This window comes from Mesoplodon bidens (genome assembly GCF_964165515.1).
Source record: "Mesoplodon bidens genome assembly, chromosome: 18".
In the NCBI taxonomy this organism is placed as follows: Eukaryota; Metazoa; Chordata; class Mammalia; order Artiodactyla; family Ziphiidae; genus Mesoplodon; species Mesoplodon bidens.
The window spans coordinates 7844462-7860604 of record NC_138175.1 but is presented as its reverse complement, the minus strand read 5'-3'; the positions used below and the strand labels follow the sequence as shown (position 1 = coordinate 7860604).

Genomic DNA, 16143 nt, shown 5'->3' with positions numbered 1-16143 from the left:
CAAATTAAGGATGGGCACCTTACCCATGGTAACACAGCTAGTGAGTGGAAGAGCCGAGACTCGGATTCAGATTCACGGCGCCAAAGGCCACGGGCTTAACCACCGAGTGCCAGCCTGCCTGCACACCCCTCCATCGCTGCAGCGATCGCTCTCAGCGGCGGACCGCGCCCGGCAGCGCCCGTTCAGGGACCGGCAGCTGAGTAGGAGGAACGAGGCTTCGGATTGGCAGCCTCCGGCGACGCCGGAGGAGAGGGAGGGCACAAAGGAGCGGGGGCGTCGCGCAGAAATGACGTAACACCGCGGCTCCTTAAAGGCGCCAGACTCTGGAGCGGCGCACGGCGCAGGCGCGTTCCGGAGGCTCCTGATTTTGCTCGCAGCGCTGAGAGCCGGCCCGGGCAGACGGGCGCGAGCGGGCTGTGCAGGCAGGGTGCGCGCCGGACGCGGGTGGCTCAAGGGGTCCGTTTGGGCGGCGTCCGGAGCCCGACCGGCGGGCTGAGGAGCGGGCGCCGCGATGGCCGAGGGCAGCGCCGTGTCAGACCCTCAGCACGCCACGCGCCTACTGCGAGCTCTCAGCTCTTTCCGCGAGGAGTCCCGCTTCTGCGACGCGCACCTGGTCCTCGACGGGGAGGAGATACCGGTGCAGAAGAACATCCTGGCGGCTGCCAGCCCGTACATCAGGTGAGGAGGGGGCCAGGCGGGGCCGCGCTGCCCGGAGCCCGGGGACGGGGCGAGCCGAGCCGGGCGTGTCCCCGGAGCCCCTGGTCCCCACCCCCAGCCGCCGGGGTCCCTCTGGTCACCGCTTAGCGCGGTGTCCCTCCTGGCAGACACGCCGGCCGGGCCCCACTCGTTGCTTCCCCGCAGAACAGCCCCTATGGCTTCGGCCGGGCCGGGCCCCTGCCCCCCACAGGACCCCACTCCCCCTGGAGTTGACCCCGGACCTCAGTCCCCCCGCCCTCCTCCTCGAGTTCCCACCGCCCTGCGCTGGCCGGGGCCTCAGAACCCCGGAGGCCCCCAGACGCCGTCCTGGGCCGGACCCGGCCCCGCGACCGCGAGCAGGGCTTGGGCGGCGCCCGGGAAGAGCTGCCCCTTCGCCCCGGCCCAGCCCGCGGATCCCGGCTGAAGTTTGCCGGCCGTTCGCCTCCAAATCGACGCATAGTGGGCCGGGCCCAGCGCCGCGAAAGCGGCCCCTCCCGCGGAGAAGCCAAACAAACACCTCCTCTCCGGGTGTTGGCAGAGGGAAAACCCTGTCGGATCTTTTTCTTAGGATGGACGATCCGACACCACCCCCCCAGCCCCAAGTTCTTCGCAGAAGTGACTTTCCACCCTTTGTGGAAACTCCTTTTAAAAAGAAGGGTAATGAATTATAGACGTTAAAGTAAGCTGTAGCACATTTTAAAAGACTTACTGTAATTCTCAGGATGCTGTTACAACCCGAGGACCATGAGATTTTAGCGACTTACAGAAGACATTTTAAAACAAAGCTTAACCTGGTTTGCCAGCTCAGCTAACGAGGTGAATTAAAGGTTGATAGGACAGTGCTCATACAAGTGTGTCACATCTTGAGGGGGCTGTTACGTTACAGCAACTTTCTTGCAAACTGGGTTACTCTTTTAATAAAAGAAAAAAAAATGCTAGAAGCTGGAGAAACTGCCTAGTAAGCTGGTTAAATATAGACTAATAGTAGAGAATGTCACTAGAATTGACAGGTCAGAAAAGGCAAAATGATGTGCGCTGCATTCTTAGTGCATTGTCCTAGCAGAATTCGTCACACAAACTGCATTTTAACCTTTGCATTGGCAGACATTTGTGCTAAGTCAGAAGCAGTTCAAGTGCTCTGGTAACTTCTGGCTCCTCCTGGCTCTCTTTCTTAAATCCACTTGCACTCTTTCTTTGTGGATTTAAAGGTGGGGCTGGGGTGAGTTGTCATTAGTGTGGATTTAGATTGCCAACATGACAGATGTCTTATAGCTGGCAGTTCAGAGCTTTGAGCAGTCAATATAAAATTGGCATCAGCAAGCCAGCGTCTTCCCTGTATCCAAAGTATTCCCTGTTTGGGGAAATGGTTAGGAAAACTACTTTAGATGTATTAGTGTAGTTCTGTAAGTGACATCCAGCTGGCTTAAAAGAAAATTGCAAATCACCAAATACATGCTCTCTATTCCCTTTCCACGGTTCATTTTTCTCCATAACACTTGCCACTATAATATACGCTATATTTTATTCATTTACTCTGTGGATCTTCCCCACCCACAGTGTAAGCTCCAAGAGGCCAGGGACTTTCCTTTCGTTCATTACCGTATCCCTGGCACACAGAAAGACCGGTGCCTAGTGGTTAGCAGATGGGTTGAAGCAGGGACTGCCTTCCTGTATGCCACAGAAGATTGGACATGAGAGGACCGGCCCTGGTGCGTTTCCATTTCAGATGCTCAGTTGTCCCTGATGGAGAAGAGCCCTGCACCTGCCTTCTGCTCCCAGCTTTCACTCTTCTGCGAGTTGTCCATAGATGACTTCATCTTGGCTTCAGCTCACTAGTCTGATAAATGAGGGATAAAATGCTTCTTCATCTCATTTAATCTTTGACCCACACTGTGAAGAAGTAGGTAATAGTGCTTTGAGCCGCTCACAGGTCTGCACACAGGTTTCCAAAGGTAGTGGTATCACTGCTGTATCTGCTGAATTAGGAAAGGTGGGGCATCCACTTGTGACATGGTGGCACGTATGAGAATATTTAGTAATGTGAAATGTTATTTAGACTAGCAGTAATTTTTTTCTCTATTTTTAGTTTGTTTTTTTTAAAGATTTATTTATTATTTATTTATTTTATTTTATTCTTGGCTGCGTTGGATCTTAATTGAGGCACGCGGGATCTTTATTGGGGTACGCGGGATCTTTCATTGCGGCACGCGGGATCTTTTGTTGCGGCGTGGGCTCTTCGTTGCGGTGTGGGCTCTTAGTTGTGGTGCACGGGCTTCTCTCTAGTTGTGGGTTTTTCTCTCTCTAGTGGCGTGCAGCCTCCAGGGCGCGTGGGCTCTCTAGTTGAGATGTGAGAGCTCAGTAGTTGTGGCGCACGGGCTTGGCTAACGCGCAGGCTTGGTTGCCCTGCGCCTTGTGGGATCTTAGTTCCCCCGACCAGGGCTCGAACCCGTGTCCCCTGCATTGTAAGGCGGATTCTTTACCTCTGGACCACCAGGGAAGTCCCGCTAGCAGTAATTTAGATGTGAAATATTACTAATCGTAGTAGCAGAGCCAAAAGGGACTTCAGACCCCTCTAATCCAATTCTGTTACTTTCCAGATAAAGAAGTGGTGCTCGGTGGGCATTAGTGATTTGTATTACAATTAAAGAAGTGATGCTCGGGTGGGCATTAGTGATCTGTATTACAGTGAGGTTATTAGCACTTAATGGTTGAACTAGGATTAGACTCCAGGTTAATGACACCTAGTCTCCTACTCGTTTACCATACCAAGCTACAGCATTACTCACATGTAACTATTCTTTACAAGTCAGTAAGCGGTAGAGTTTACACAATATGCTATGATTTACGTGCTTATTAGCAAGTCAGTAAGCAGTAGAGTTTACACAATAGGTTATGGTTTATGTGCTTATTAAGTACTTGCACATGCAGTCTCACTTTGATTTTCATTTTCAACCATCTTGTACAGTAGGCAGGGCAGATATTTTTGACATTTTACAGATAAATATGAATTAGTCAATATGTGTTTTTTCAGTGACTAATTGCTGTAACTTTATTTGACTGTTGAAGTGGTATATTTGTTCTTGGGGTTCTTTTAAAATTATCAATCTCAAGGCTACTTCAAAGTAGTATGACTAATTTGTGTTACTACTTAGAAACAAACTTTAATTTTTGATACCAATGATGTTGGGCTTTTATAACATCTTTGTTTTGTTTGAATGGAACTTAAAGAATTCTGTCGAAACAAAATGAGTTTGTGTGTTCTAGAACTTGATGTTTCTCACTTTCCCTTTTGAAGCTTAAGCATTTAGGTCTGTGATGTCGTTAATATATGGATTAGGAGTTCAAAAGTTTGGTAGTCTCTGAAGTTTTATAAAAATCTGAGTTTTGTTTAATGTCTTCAGTTAGCCTGGTTTTAGTAACTGTCATAGGGGTCTGAAGTTGGGCAGTTTAGAAACAATGTTATATATTGCTTCTGTATCATCAACCAAGGGAAGCAATCCAACACTGTTGCACTAGGAATTAAAGCAACTCATTTGGCATACTTTCTACTTAATATAGAAGTCTTTTAGCCTTACTGGTTTACTCTTTTCCTGTGCTTTATCTTTGGTTTAACATTTGTTCTTCCTCCGGGTCGTCTTAGCAATCATACTGCCTTAGAAACACTTTCTGTATAAAAGGAAAAAGCCAGAAAAAAACCCAAGTTCGGCCACAAAACCCCAGTGATAACCTGAGAGAAGATTGTGTAGGGTATGTGTCACGCAGCGTAAGATTCAAATGCTGCAGGGAGGACAGGCAGGAGCTTCCATAGTTCATCACTCACCCCAGTAAGTGGGATGCTACTTTCCCAGCATGCCCTCTGCCCAGCATTTTCTCATGATCCTGAATGACATTTTTCCTTTGGTTTGTTGGGAAAACAAAATCTAAATGTAGCTGACGACCTTTAAAAGTGATGACATTGGGGCTTCCCTGGTGGCGCAGTGGTTGAGAGTCAGCCGGCCGACGCAGGGGACGTGGGTTCGTGCCTCGGTCCAGGAAGATCCCATATGCCGCGGAGCGGTTGGGCCCGTGAGCCATAGCCGCTGAGCCTGCGCGTCCAGAGCCTGTGCTCCGCAACAGGAGAGGCCACAACAGTGAGAGGCCCGCGTACCGCGGGGAAAAAAAAAAAAAGAATGATGATATTGAATTCATAGCTATAACAACGACCCACAGCAACCCTTTCCTTTCTCAGCAACCCTGAGACCTTCTGGGAAAGGTTCCCTGAGGCTTATAGGAAATTTCCTTTTCTCTTGAATACTGCAAAGTTTGCTTTGCTTCATGTCTGAGGCTCTTCTCATTCTGGCACAATTCCCTTGATCTGATGTGGAGTTCAGACTCCTCTCTTTCGTAAGCTGTGGTTCTTGGGGGGTAATGTACGTGAAAGGATTTGGCAATGAATTGCCGTGTGATTCTGCAGTGGCCTTAACAGTGGCTCTGTACAGGTTCCAGTCCCGTATCCACTTTTGGGAATTTTGGTTTTTCTAGGGAATCTGTTGGAACATGAGTTTGTTTAGCTTTTAGTCCTGGAGAGTAAAGGAAAGAAAGATTCCCAGGATTTTGGGATCCTTTGATGAGTTAGCCAGCAATAAGAATGGCAGTTTTTGTCCCTGTTTTTTGAGAGAAAGCTGGTCTAGTGAGGGTGGAGTGGAGGCATTGGGCCTAGAATCCAGCCTGGATCATCTTGGACAACTTTTCTGGGCCTTAGTCTTCTCATCTGTGAAGTGAGGTTGATTGGGCTCCGTGCTGTTTTAGGTCCGCTTGGTGTGTCTGTGTTGTGGGGAGGGAGTCTGTCTCTGTTCTTACAGCTTTACTGTATCATCTAAAGTTTTGTTGCATATTGATGTTAAAGCCTTTCCTTTGCCCTGTCACATAGGACTTGGTTGGGTATTCTGCTATATAAATCCAACCCTGTAGAGTTGTTTTGTAACAAGCATTTATTTTATGCTGTTAATCTGGATGCTTTCCAAGGCCTAATTATTGATGAGCCTGTTTTGCCATTTAAATCTAAAATTGGACTCATAGATGATGCTGATGAAACTTCTTAAGGAGACTAATATGATCTCTGTAGGACTCCAGGTTTCACGGTGATGTAGAAATTGTTATCATCCTTTCTTTGGGTACTTGAAATCTGCCCTGTATTTTATGAGCAGTAAAGTCCACTAGTGTTGTCTGCTATGTGCGGAGCAAGCTGTCAGCCCCCAAGTCCCTTTTCTTTCACTTGTGCTCTGAGTTCATAGTCACCTGGGTATATAGCAGCTCATGAATGATTGTCATGAGGGTTTTGTATAGCGATTGTAACCTGTTAAGTTTCTTAGTTCTCAAGGGTTCAGCTAGAAGCTCCAGGTTCTGAGACTGTTGCTGAATCCTGAGCAGTCTTTAAATCAAATCAACTGTACCTACCGCTTGCTATCCTCTGATGGTGATGGGAAACACATTGGGCCTGAATATCTTTTGATGGATCTAGGCTTGTTTGTTTCTAGCCACCTACTATAAGGCATCCTTTACAACTGCTTAAAAAGATGAAATCTGTCCAGAAGGGCTTACAGTCCCTTGGTTCAAAATGATTGTCTCCATCCTTCTCCTCCTCTTCCTGCCCCGCTCCTCCCCTTCCCCCCTTTCCCTCCCCCTTCTCCTCCCCTTCCCCCTCCCCCTCCCCCCCTCCTCTTTAGTACTTGCAGTCATATTTGATTAAACCCTTTTCTTAACGTGAGTTTTTCAAAACCAATATTAAAGTATGTTTTCTTTCAGAAGATCAAAGAAGTATTTTCTCTGGGCTTCTTAAGGAAACTAAGAGCATGTGAATTGGAGCTCTAAGTTTAACATAGATTACTTATTTCAGGTGAAATATATGTGTTTATTTGTACAAGGCAGCGGTTGCCACTCTTAGTAGTAGTGAATGCTCTAATTCTGGACAGGTTCTCGGAAGGTTTCAAACGATGAAGCAAATCAATAAAATTCTTGTTAGACTAGTGAATCTAACATAAAGTGAAGTGTTGAATGTTTAGATTTATTGTAGAACTTTCCTGAGGGTTGTTGTTTTGAATAATAGTAATGTGATAGAAGTAAATCCTAGCTCCACGGAATACCAGCTGATAAGTTCTCCCTCTTTTACCTATGCCCTTTGACTTTTGCCTCTTCTTCCAGTGTGTATTTTCCTCTGCAAGTCCTCTTCAGTGTTCTTAAAGTAATTTTTATTATATAATTTAGAGAGTCAAGCAAAGTGCTTTTCCACATAGAAAGTTTGGTTCCTTGGATTTAGATTTGGATAATAGAGACTAAGCATCCAGATTACAAAACCGCCTTATCCGTTGTTTACCCTGTTAATCAGTCTGTCTCATGATATCAAAGTGAGGCTTAAAATCTATTTATAATCCATAAAGAAAACATAATTAGGACAAATAAGGAGTTGTTTGGCTTCATCCTTCAGAAGGATACAAATCTCTCATTTTGTGCACTAGAGCTATAATATAAATGCATAATTTTTAAGTTGGAATCCTAGGTTAAGGGTGGAGGTGCGGGGGTGTGGGTGTGACAGTTGGCAGGTTAGGGTCACAGCCTTGAATTTGAGTGCTTCCCATGGGTCCTCTGCCTCCTAAGACACGATGAGTCCAAAGAAGGAAGGAGATCAGAGATGGCAGCTGTAGCTCTATGGAGGGTAAAGGTTGTGTGTCCATCTAAATGTCCTCTGTCACTCAGGTGGAGTTCTTGACCCCCATGCTCAGAAGAGCAGAGACTGAAGTCGTTTTCCTAAGTATTGCCAAAGAATGTCTTCACCACAGAATGATGGTCTAATGTTTGCTGCTTCCATTTCTCTGTGGGAGTAAATTATATTTTATTTTCTTCTTTTTGGAGAGTTTTAGAAAAATAGAATACTTAGGGAAAAATAAGATCTTGGTGAAATATTTTGTTAGATAAAACAGTTAGTCTTCAGGCAGTAAAGCTTTGGGAGGCAGCACATATCAAGTGGAAGCGGGGAAGACTGGTTTTTAAAAACAGACTGTTATAATGGGATATAGACCAATACAGTGTCCTTCATTTTTCTGTTTAGAGTTAATGTGCTAATGGATATAGAACCTTAAATGTACATCTTTGTTCATAGGTATTTTGTGATTCTCTCAACTACTAAGTATTTTGGTATCTTTTTAGGAGCAATTTTAAAGACCATTTGACACTTGTGATTTTTATGTTAACACGATAAGATGAGTAGAAATATTGTAAAACATAGTTTTATAGTCATATTCGCATTCATCATTAACCAGTTGCCTATGCCTCTGAATAACTGTAAATTGTCTAGTACTGTTGAATTCAAAATATTTTCAGACTTTTGTCACTGAAATTGTTTATATCAGTCCGTCCCTGAATTGGAGGAAACTGCATATTTAGGGTGTGAGGTTGGGATGAGCCTCTTCTAACACTTAGAGCACATTCACTGGGAGTGGCCAGCAGTGTGAGAAAGGTGGACTTGAGAAAAGCCATGGGAATCCTTAGAAAGAAAGGTCATTGATCACTGATTTCTCTTCCTTCCTCGCTGGAGCCCACTTCTGCTTCAGGGATGGAATTGGAGGCCAGCAGAACCCAGGGTCTTCTTGACTATTCCATTTGGTTAGTCAAGGGAAGAGTTTCCCACCTCCGTCCAGCTTTTCCTCCTGTGCTAAAGCTGGTATGGGAAGTTCAGACTTACCTCGCAGATTAGAGACTTCTTTCAGGTGTTGTTGGTTGGTTGGTTGGTCTGTTTATTTTCCTGCCTGACTTCTTAACACTGCTGCTTGTATGAGCAGAGCTACCAACTTTGTTCCTTGCCCAAAAGGGAGACTCCCTGTTGCTGGCCGAGAGGGAGCAAACTTCTCATTTCTCTCACCTCCTGCAGTGGAGCAGGAGCAGAATAGGCGTTCTGTTCCCTTTCCTTACTGTCTGTTTTCCTATTGATAGGAAAGGGGACTATGAAAATGTGCACTATTGTCACGCTGTTGGTACGTTCTTTAGAAATGTCATCACCACCTTAACCCACATGCTTGTGGGGTTGTGCTCACCAATAATAAAGCACAGTTCAAGAATGAGCATTGTCATAAGTCGTTGAAATGTGTCATGTATTAATTCATCACGGAGTTCCCTGTCAAGGGACCTTATGTAACTAGTGTTGACTAATTAGGATTAATCATTCCTTCAACAAATACACAGGAGACACTGGGTATCAGCAACAGCTGGGGGCTGGGGGGAGACGGGCTGGAGTTTGTATTTCATGGTTTGCGGAGTGTTACACCTTCCCAGGCTCCATTGTCTTTCTTGTGTGCTGGCTGCCACTTGAGTGTATATTCAATGATCTCCCACAAACACTGTCAAAACTGAGACTGAGCACATGGAAATCAAAATCACTCAACTTATTTTGTCCACCTGTGGGGCCAGTAAAGGAAAGAAACATAAAGCTAAGAGTTTTTAAATTAGCTTTGACATTCACTTAATTTTTCACTACTGTACTGTGTAGTGTGGTAGTACCAGAATTTCAAGAATGGGAAAAGAAGAGATTGACTTTATTTTTGGAGTAGTCACTTCTGAAAAAAAGAAAAAAAGAGTATACTTAAATGACTCATCTGATCATTCGCTACTATGTTAGTAACCGCAATTAATCACATGTACAGAAACAACTTTTTTAAATATAATTATTTATTTATTTTTGGCTGCTTTGGGTCTTCGTTGCAGTGCGCGGGCTTCTCATTGCGGTGGCTTCTCTTGTTGCGGAGCACGGGATCTAGGCGCGCAGGCTTCCGTAGTTGTGGCTCGCGGGCTCTAGAGTGCAGGCTCAGTAGTTGTGGTGCTCGGGCTAAGTTGCTCCACGGCATGTGGTATCTTCCCGGACCAGGGCTCGAACACATGTCCCCTGCATTGGCAGGTGGATTCCAGAAACAACTGTTTTTAAGTAGAGAACATAGATCCTTGGCCGAGGTTTCCTACATGCTCGTTCATTCATTAAACTTTTCTTGAGCATTTACGTGTGGCGCTGCCATGCGCTGGGCTTTCAAGGCTCTGGCATCCTCGGACTCCAGCTGGGGAGGCAGACAATGAAGAGGCCTCGTTACAGAGAGACGTGAGGGATGGACGTGGTTGCCGCCGTGGATGGGTGAGAGGAGCACCGCTCTGGGGAAGTGCTGCTTCACCTGAGATCTGGAGGAGGGCTTCAGTGTGAGCAGAGCTGGGGGCAGAGGGGCAGGGCACCAGGAGCAGAAGTGCTGCGCTCCGGAGACAGAATCAGACTGGCACAGCCAGGGGGGCGGAGAACAGCAGCGTGAGGAGATGATGAGCGGCAGGCAGCGTGGCAGGAAACCAGACTAGAGGGGTAGCAGGGCCTCGTAGTCCTGAGTTCAGGTTGGCACGTGCACTGCTCCCCAGCAAGATTGAACTTTCGCGGGAACGTCTCCCAGAGGGACCGTGTGTGGGGAGCCAACTGGGGAGGTGGCGGGTGTGGGAAAGGGACCTCAGAATTTTTTCTGACGTGGGTTATTCCATGCAAGAGAGTTTAGGTTTTATTATAAGGCGTTAGGTTAGGCATTGATGGGAGTCATTTAGGAGGGCACTGCAATGGTTCCGACAGGAAATGAGGGTGCCCTGGGCTAGGGTGGGTCCGTGGACTTGGAGTGAAGTGGCTGTAGTAGGGAGATTAGCAATAGGACTTGTTGGTGAGAAAAGGGAAAGACCCAGGAGAGCCCAGGGTCACTTCCTCAGTATCCTCAGTGACCAGTGCTTATCATCACTTACTGTGGGTATAAGGACAGCTGTAAAAGCCTCTGTGGAGTACAGGATCTGTCCGCAGAGTTTACAGCTTAGTTGTGAAGGCACAAAGTAGAGAACCAAGGCTATTTTAATTGCATAGACACTTCTAGCCATAGGAGTTCCGAGGAGGAAGGACCCCTTGCGTGATCCCATAAGATTTCGTAAACAGAATTGAACACGGCCTCGGGGAGGAGTTGGAGGTGAGTGGGTGGGCGGGTAGGGGAAGAGGAGGGCAAGGAGAAGGGTTCAGGTGAACAAAAGTGTGAGTGCGGGGGCTTGTATGCGCCCAGGGTAGTAAGTATACTTCCCCGGGCTGGACTGGGGCCTTGGCTAGGGATGGGGGCAAGTGCTGGTGGACGGGCAGGTCAGGATGGTATTCCTGAGTGCCAGGCCAGTTCGCTTAGATTTTTCTTTTTTTTAAAACATCTTTACTGGAGTATATTTGCTTTACAGTGGTGTGTTAGTTTCTGCTTTATAACAAAGTGAATCTGTTATACATATACATATAGCCCCATATCCCTTAGTTTTTATTCAGTCTTTCACCAGTAGTACTAGTGATAGAAACAGAACTCTGCCTTAAGAAGGTAACTTGGCAGTTGTTTGTTCACAGGACCGAGAGGGGGACCAGAGTTGCTTACTGATTCAGGTCAGCGCCCCGTGGCGCTGTCCCGCACCGTGTCAGTAGTAGTGGCCGAGGTCGGGATTAGAGGAAGAAGCAATCGACTGCTAGTTGGATGTGGGAATTAGGCTGAGGGAGAGGGAAAAGCTGACAGGTTTTGAGGCCAGCTGCTTAAGAAAAGTGGGGAAGGTAACATCTGTCTTCGATGTGTCCTATTCAGGGTAGCATCGCTCTATAAACCCCTTAAGTACACTCTTGTAGTTCTTGAAAACTCTATGGAGTGTGACACTTACCTGTGAATATGTGTGTTTCTCACCTCTGCCTCTCTTGACTTCCTGCTTTTTACTGGCAGAGGGATTCCTGTTCATCCTTCAGGACCCGGTATCCCTTCCTTTCTAACATTTTCCCAATTCTGCCAAATAGTCACTCTGTCCTACAGGCTTCTCTGTAGTGTATGGCGTGTACCTTCAGTGTACCATGTGTCATTGCTCCACTGACTTCTATTCAGTGGGGAGAAATAGAACAGACAGATGGACTGGGTGCTTTGAAAGCATCTTGTATCTCTAGGGCCAGAGGCACTAAATCCATTAGTGGAAAGTCTGTAGGTAAGAGACTTGGGTTGACTGCAGTCTAAGTACTGATGAAGAAGTAGATCAGAGTTCAGGATGCTGTATACACTGCTTCCAAATAAGATGACACTTTTGGCTGTGGCGTTTTACTGTATAGCTGAATATGTACTGGGGACTGGGGGAGAGGCACAGAAGAAACCATCTGAGAACAGATTTTAACCAGAACAGAGTCTTTAATTTTGTGCTGTTTCAGATGGCTCAGTCAAGCTCAACCAAGTCCATCTCTGGTGCCAAGAAACCTGGGACAAGGGGCCAAATTCTTTATTCAAAAGTAGTAGCTCCAGTGAGAGAGCTTTTGTCACAACATGACTAAAGAATTAATAGAGAAGCATTCATTCCCTTGACAACATTTTGGAAGGCACTTTCAGCTTCAGGTTGTTTAGAGAAGTTTATAACAGTAGATTATAAATTAAGAAGGCGCCAGAAGCAGAAAGATCATTGTGAGATGCTGAAGTGGAACTCATCCTTAGCTGCCTCTCATTTATTAAAGAAAACTGAAAGGGGGTGTGTTTCAGGCTGTAGTTGATTTTTGGTTTTGGTTTTGGTTTTCTACTCCCACTGTCCTTTTTTAAAAAGAAAAAAAGAGCTTCTTAACCGTCACTTAACGCTTTGGTTTGAACTCATTTGAAAGGATGAATACAAAGACAAGAATAAATTCATATAAATTCTTACTTCTCCTTTGAATTTATTCAGGAGTTCCACTTCGCCTTTGAAAAGACATAAACCTTCCTTCTAACTCTTTACATTGGGAAGAGGGAATAGAATGTGAGTAGAAATATGGACCTCCTTCTGCAGTATGACATTTCTGTAGTATTCAGTGCCATGGGTGTACTGCAGCAAAGAAGAACCAGGTCCACCAGTCTTTAATTAGAGAAGACTTGTCAGAACGCCCCCCAGATCAAAGGGGCCTACTCTTGAGATGGTTATTTCCATGGACTCTTTTTTTATATATATATATATATAAATTTATTTACTTATTTATTTTTGGCTGCGTTGGGTCTTTGTTGCTGCACACGGGCTTTCTCTAGTTGCGGCGAGCAGGGGCTACTCTTCGTTGTGGTGCGTGGGCTTCTCATTGCGGTGCTTCTCGTTGTGGAGCACGGTCTCTAGGTGTGCAGGCTTCAGTAGTTGTGGCACGCGAGCTCAGTAGTTGTGGCTCGTGTGCTCTAGAGCGCAGGCTCAGTAGTTGTGATGCACAGGCTTAGCTGCTCCGCGGCATGTGGGATCTTCCCAGGCCAGGGCTCAAACCCGTGTCCTCTGCATTGGCAGGCAGAGTCTTAACCACTGTGCCACCTGGGAAGCCCTCCATGGGCTCTTAAGGTTATAGGAGGAGCCTCTTTTAAACAGCATCTGAAAACTCATACCTGAGGAGAACATCTGGAACTATCTGACAGGTTGAGGCATGAATGTCTTTCTTTTATTTCCAAAAAGTCAGGGTGTGACCAGAACAAGGAACCAGGCTTGTTTCATCCTAGAAGAATTTTTGGCTTCACAAGTTGCTGCCTCATGATTCTGTCTTTGAACTCATCCTAAAATTTTAATATGCATTTTCAAACCTTGTCTTTTAAAAGGTAAATTTTATTGACTGCTTTACTTTCAGATGTACAAGAACTAGATTTAAATTTTAATAATTTTTTATACAAAAAGTTTTATGGAAAACCACATGAGGGTTCAATTATTTATGTCACCCTAAGTTCTGGTTCTGAACAGGGTACTTAATATATTGTTACAGTTGTATTCTATATGTACATATTATTTTTGGTTCATCTTTTCATTTGAAGTCAAGTTGTGTCCCTCTTATTTCTCAGTGTAATACCCATAATCATTTTTAATAGCTATTTGTTATGACGTCATATTGCTGCTCCATATAATTTGCTTCATCATTCCTCTTTGACATTTTAATTTGCAGTTATTTTTTTCTTCTGAATAGTCACTATAAACAAATCAGGGGGGAAGAAAAGACTCTTGGTTGTTTTTTCTTTGTATTGTTTGTGGGTAAACCCACTGTGGGGACTATGTCCCAGGCATATCTGTTTCTGAAGATAGAAACAAATTTGTTCTTATTATATGAAACCAGATTACTGTCCAGGAAGACTGGATTATCATATCAAGACCCTGGCAGTGTGTGTCTGATTATTTTTTTCCCCCTCAGGTTTATTACCATTGCCTGGTCCCTTTTGCAAGTGGTTTCTCAAAGTTACTACTATTTTGCATATTATTACTATTTTGTTAGGCTGGATTTCTAAATGTTGTATGTTTGCCATGGTAACAATATTTAGAGCAGGGTTTGGCAAACTTTTTCTCTAAAGGGTCAGAAATATTATAGGCTTTCCAGTCCACATGTGGTCTCTGTCACATACTCTTCTTTGTTTGTTCTTTTTTTTTTTTTTTTTTTTTTTTTTTTTTGTGGTATGCGGGCCTCTCACTGTTGTGGCCTCTCCCATTGCAGAGCACAGGCTCCGGACGCGCAGGCTCAGCGGCCATGGCTCACGGGCCCAGCTGCTCCGCGGCATGTGGGATCTTCCCGGACCGGGGCACGAACCTGTGTCCCCTGCATTGGCAGGCGGACTCTCAACTACTGTGCCACCAGGGAAGCCCCTGTTCTCATTTTTAACAACAACCTTTTAAAACATAAAAACCATTTTTAGCTCAAGGGCCATACAAAAACAGGCTGTGGGTTGTAGTGTGTCAACCGTGATCTAGAGTATTTGAGTTTTTAAAATGTGGACATAAAACCTCTAACGCTGGTGATCATCTTTAATGCAGTTTAAATGTCGGGTCGTGATTTGCGTGCCGGTCTTCCAGAGAGCAGAAGCTGGCAGTCAAGGCTGATTCTACCTGGCTCCCTCACCTGCTCTCCCCTCCGCCCCCCCCACCCCGTATTCATCTCTTTCTTCTTGGATGGTCTGTTGTGAATCCTCTTCCTTCTTCTTAAAAAAAAATTTTTTTTTCCTTCCTTTCTGGCTCCTCTTCCCGAGCATGAAAGTATGGTTAAGTCCTTTCCAGCAACCGGCGCTTAGGAGATGTGCAGATGTTGAGTGAATGCGTCTGTTAGAAGCAAACATACTCTGCATCCTCTTCTAACAAGTGCACGATTTCCTTGACTTTGCTCCAGTGATTCTTGAAGGAAGAGTCTGTGTACCTCGTCCTCAGTCTCACGTCCTGCTTCACTCTGCCCGTAGGCTCATATCTTCTCACTCCATTAAAACTGTTCTTTCAAAAATTGCTAAATATAATGGCCACATCAAGTGAAAACTTCTTTTTTTATTGAAGTAGAGTTGATTTACAATGTTGTGTTAATTTCTGCCATACAGCAAAGTGATTCAGTTATACATATATATATACATTCTTTTTTAAAATATTGTTTTCCAGGGCTTCCCTGGTGGCGCAGTGGTGGAGAGTCCGCCTGACAATGCAGGGGACACGGGTTCGTGCCCCGGTCCGGGAAGATCCCACATGCCGAGGAGCGGCTGGGTCCGTGAGCCATGGTGGCTGAGCTTGCGCATCTGGGGCCTGTGCTCCGCAACGGGAGAGGCCACAGCAGTGAGGGGCCCACGTACCGCAAAAAAAAAAAAAAAAAAAAAAAAATATTGTTTTCCATTATGGTTTATCATAGGATATGAAATATAGCCCCTGTGCTGTACAGTAGGGCCTTGTTGTTATTCATTCTATATATAAAAGCTAACATCTGGGCTTCCCTGGTGGCGCAGTGGTTGAGAGTCCGCCTGCCGATGCAGGGGACGCGGGTTCATGCCCCGGTCCGGGAAGATCCCACATGCTGCGGAGCGGCTGGGCCCGTGAGCCATGGCCGCTGAGCCCGTGCGTCCGGAGCCTGTGCTCCGCAACGGGAGAGGTCACAACAGTGAGAGGCCCACGTACCGCAAAAAAAAAAAAAAAAAAAGCTAACATCTGCTAACCCCAAATTCCCACTCCATCCCTCCCCCAGTCCCCTCCCCCTTGGCAACCACAAGTCTGTTCTCTACGTCTGTGAGTCTGTTTCTGTTCCGTAGAGAAGTTCATTTGTGTCATATTTTAGATTCCACATATAAGTCATATCATATGGTATTTGTCTTTCTCTGTCTGACTTAGTCAAGTTCAAACTTTTAAGTGCTTCTCGTACTCGACCTGTCTGCCGTGTTTATCACTCTAGGCTCTCCAGGCCTCTGTGACACCTTTGTCCCATTTCCCCCACAGTCTCCTTTTCTGGTTCTTTCCTCGTCTGTCCCTGAACGTGATGTGGCACAAGCTTCTATCTTCTCCCTGTACTCTCCCCACGACAGTCTCATCAAGTCAGCACCAAAGGTGCTGCTGCCCGCTCTCTTCTGAGCCCCAGGCCTGGACATGCGACGGCCAGCTACCCGGCCACCCCACACCCAGTCAGGTCCAGCTCCCTCTGCC

The 16143-nt window shown here is 45.9% G+C and overlaps 1 protein-coding gene across 1 annotated transcript in view; it reads left to right on the top strand.

Annotated features, from left to right (window-relative positions):
* The first annotated feature begins 349 nt into the window (after positions 1 to 349).
* GAN (gigaxonin) overlaps positions 350 to 16143 on the top strand; it is a 59128-nt gene continuing 43334 nt past the window's right edge. Inside the window, exon 1 of the mRNA XM_081217236.1 lies at positions 350 to 678. Coding sequence (XP_081073362.1) covers positions 512 to 678 — 167 coding nt within the window. The 5' untranslated portion in view covers positions 350 to 511. The remainder of the gene's footprint in view (positions 679 to 16143) is intronic.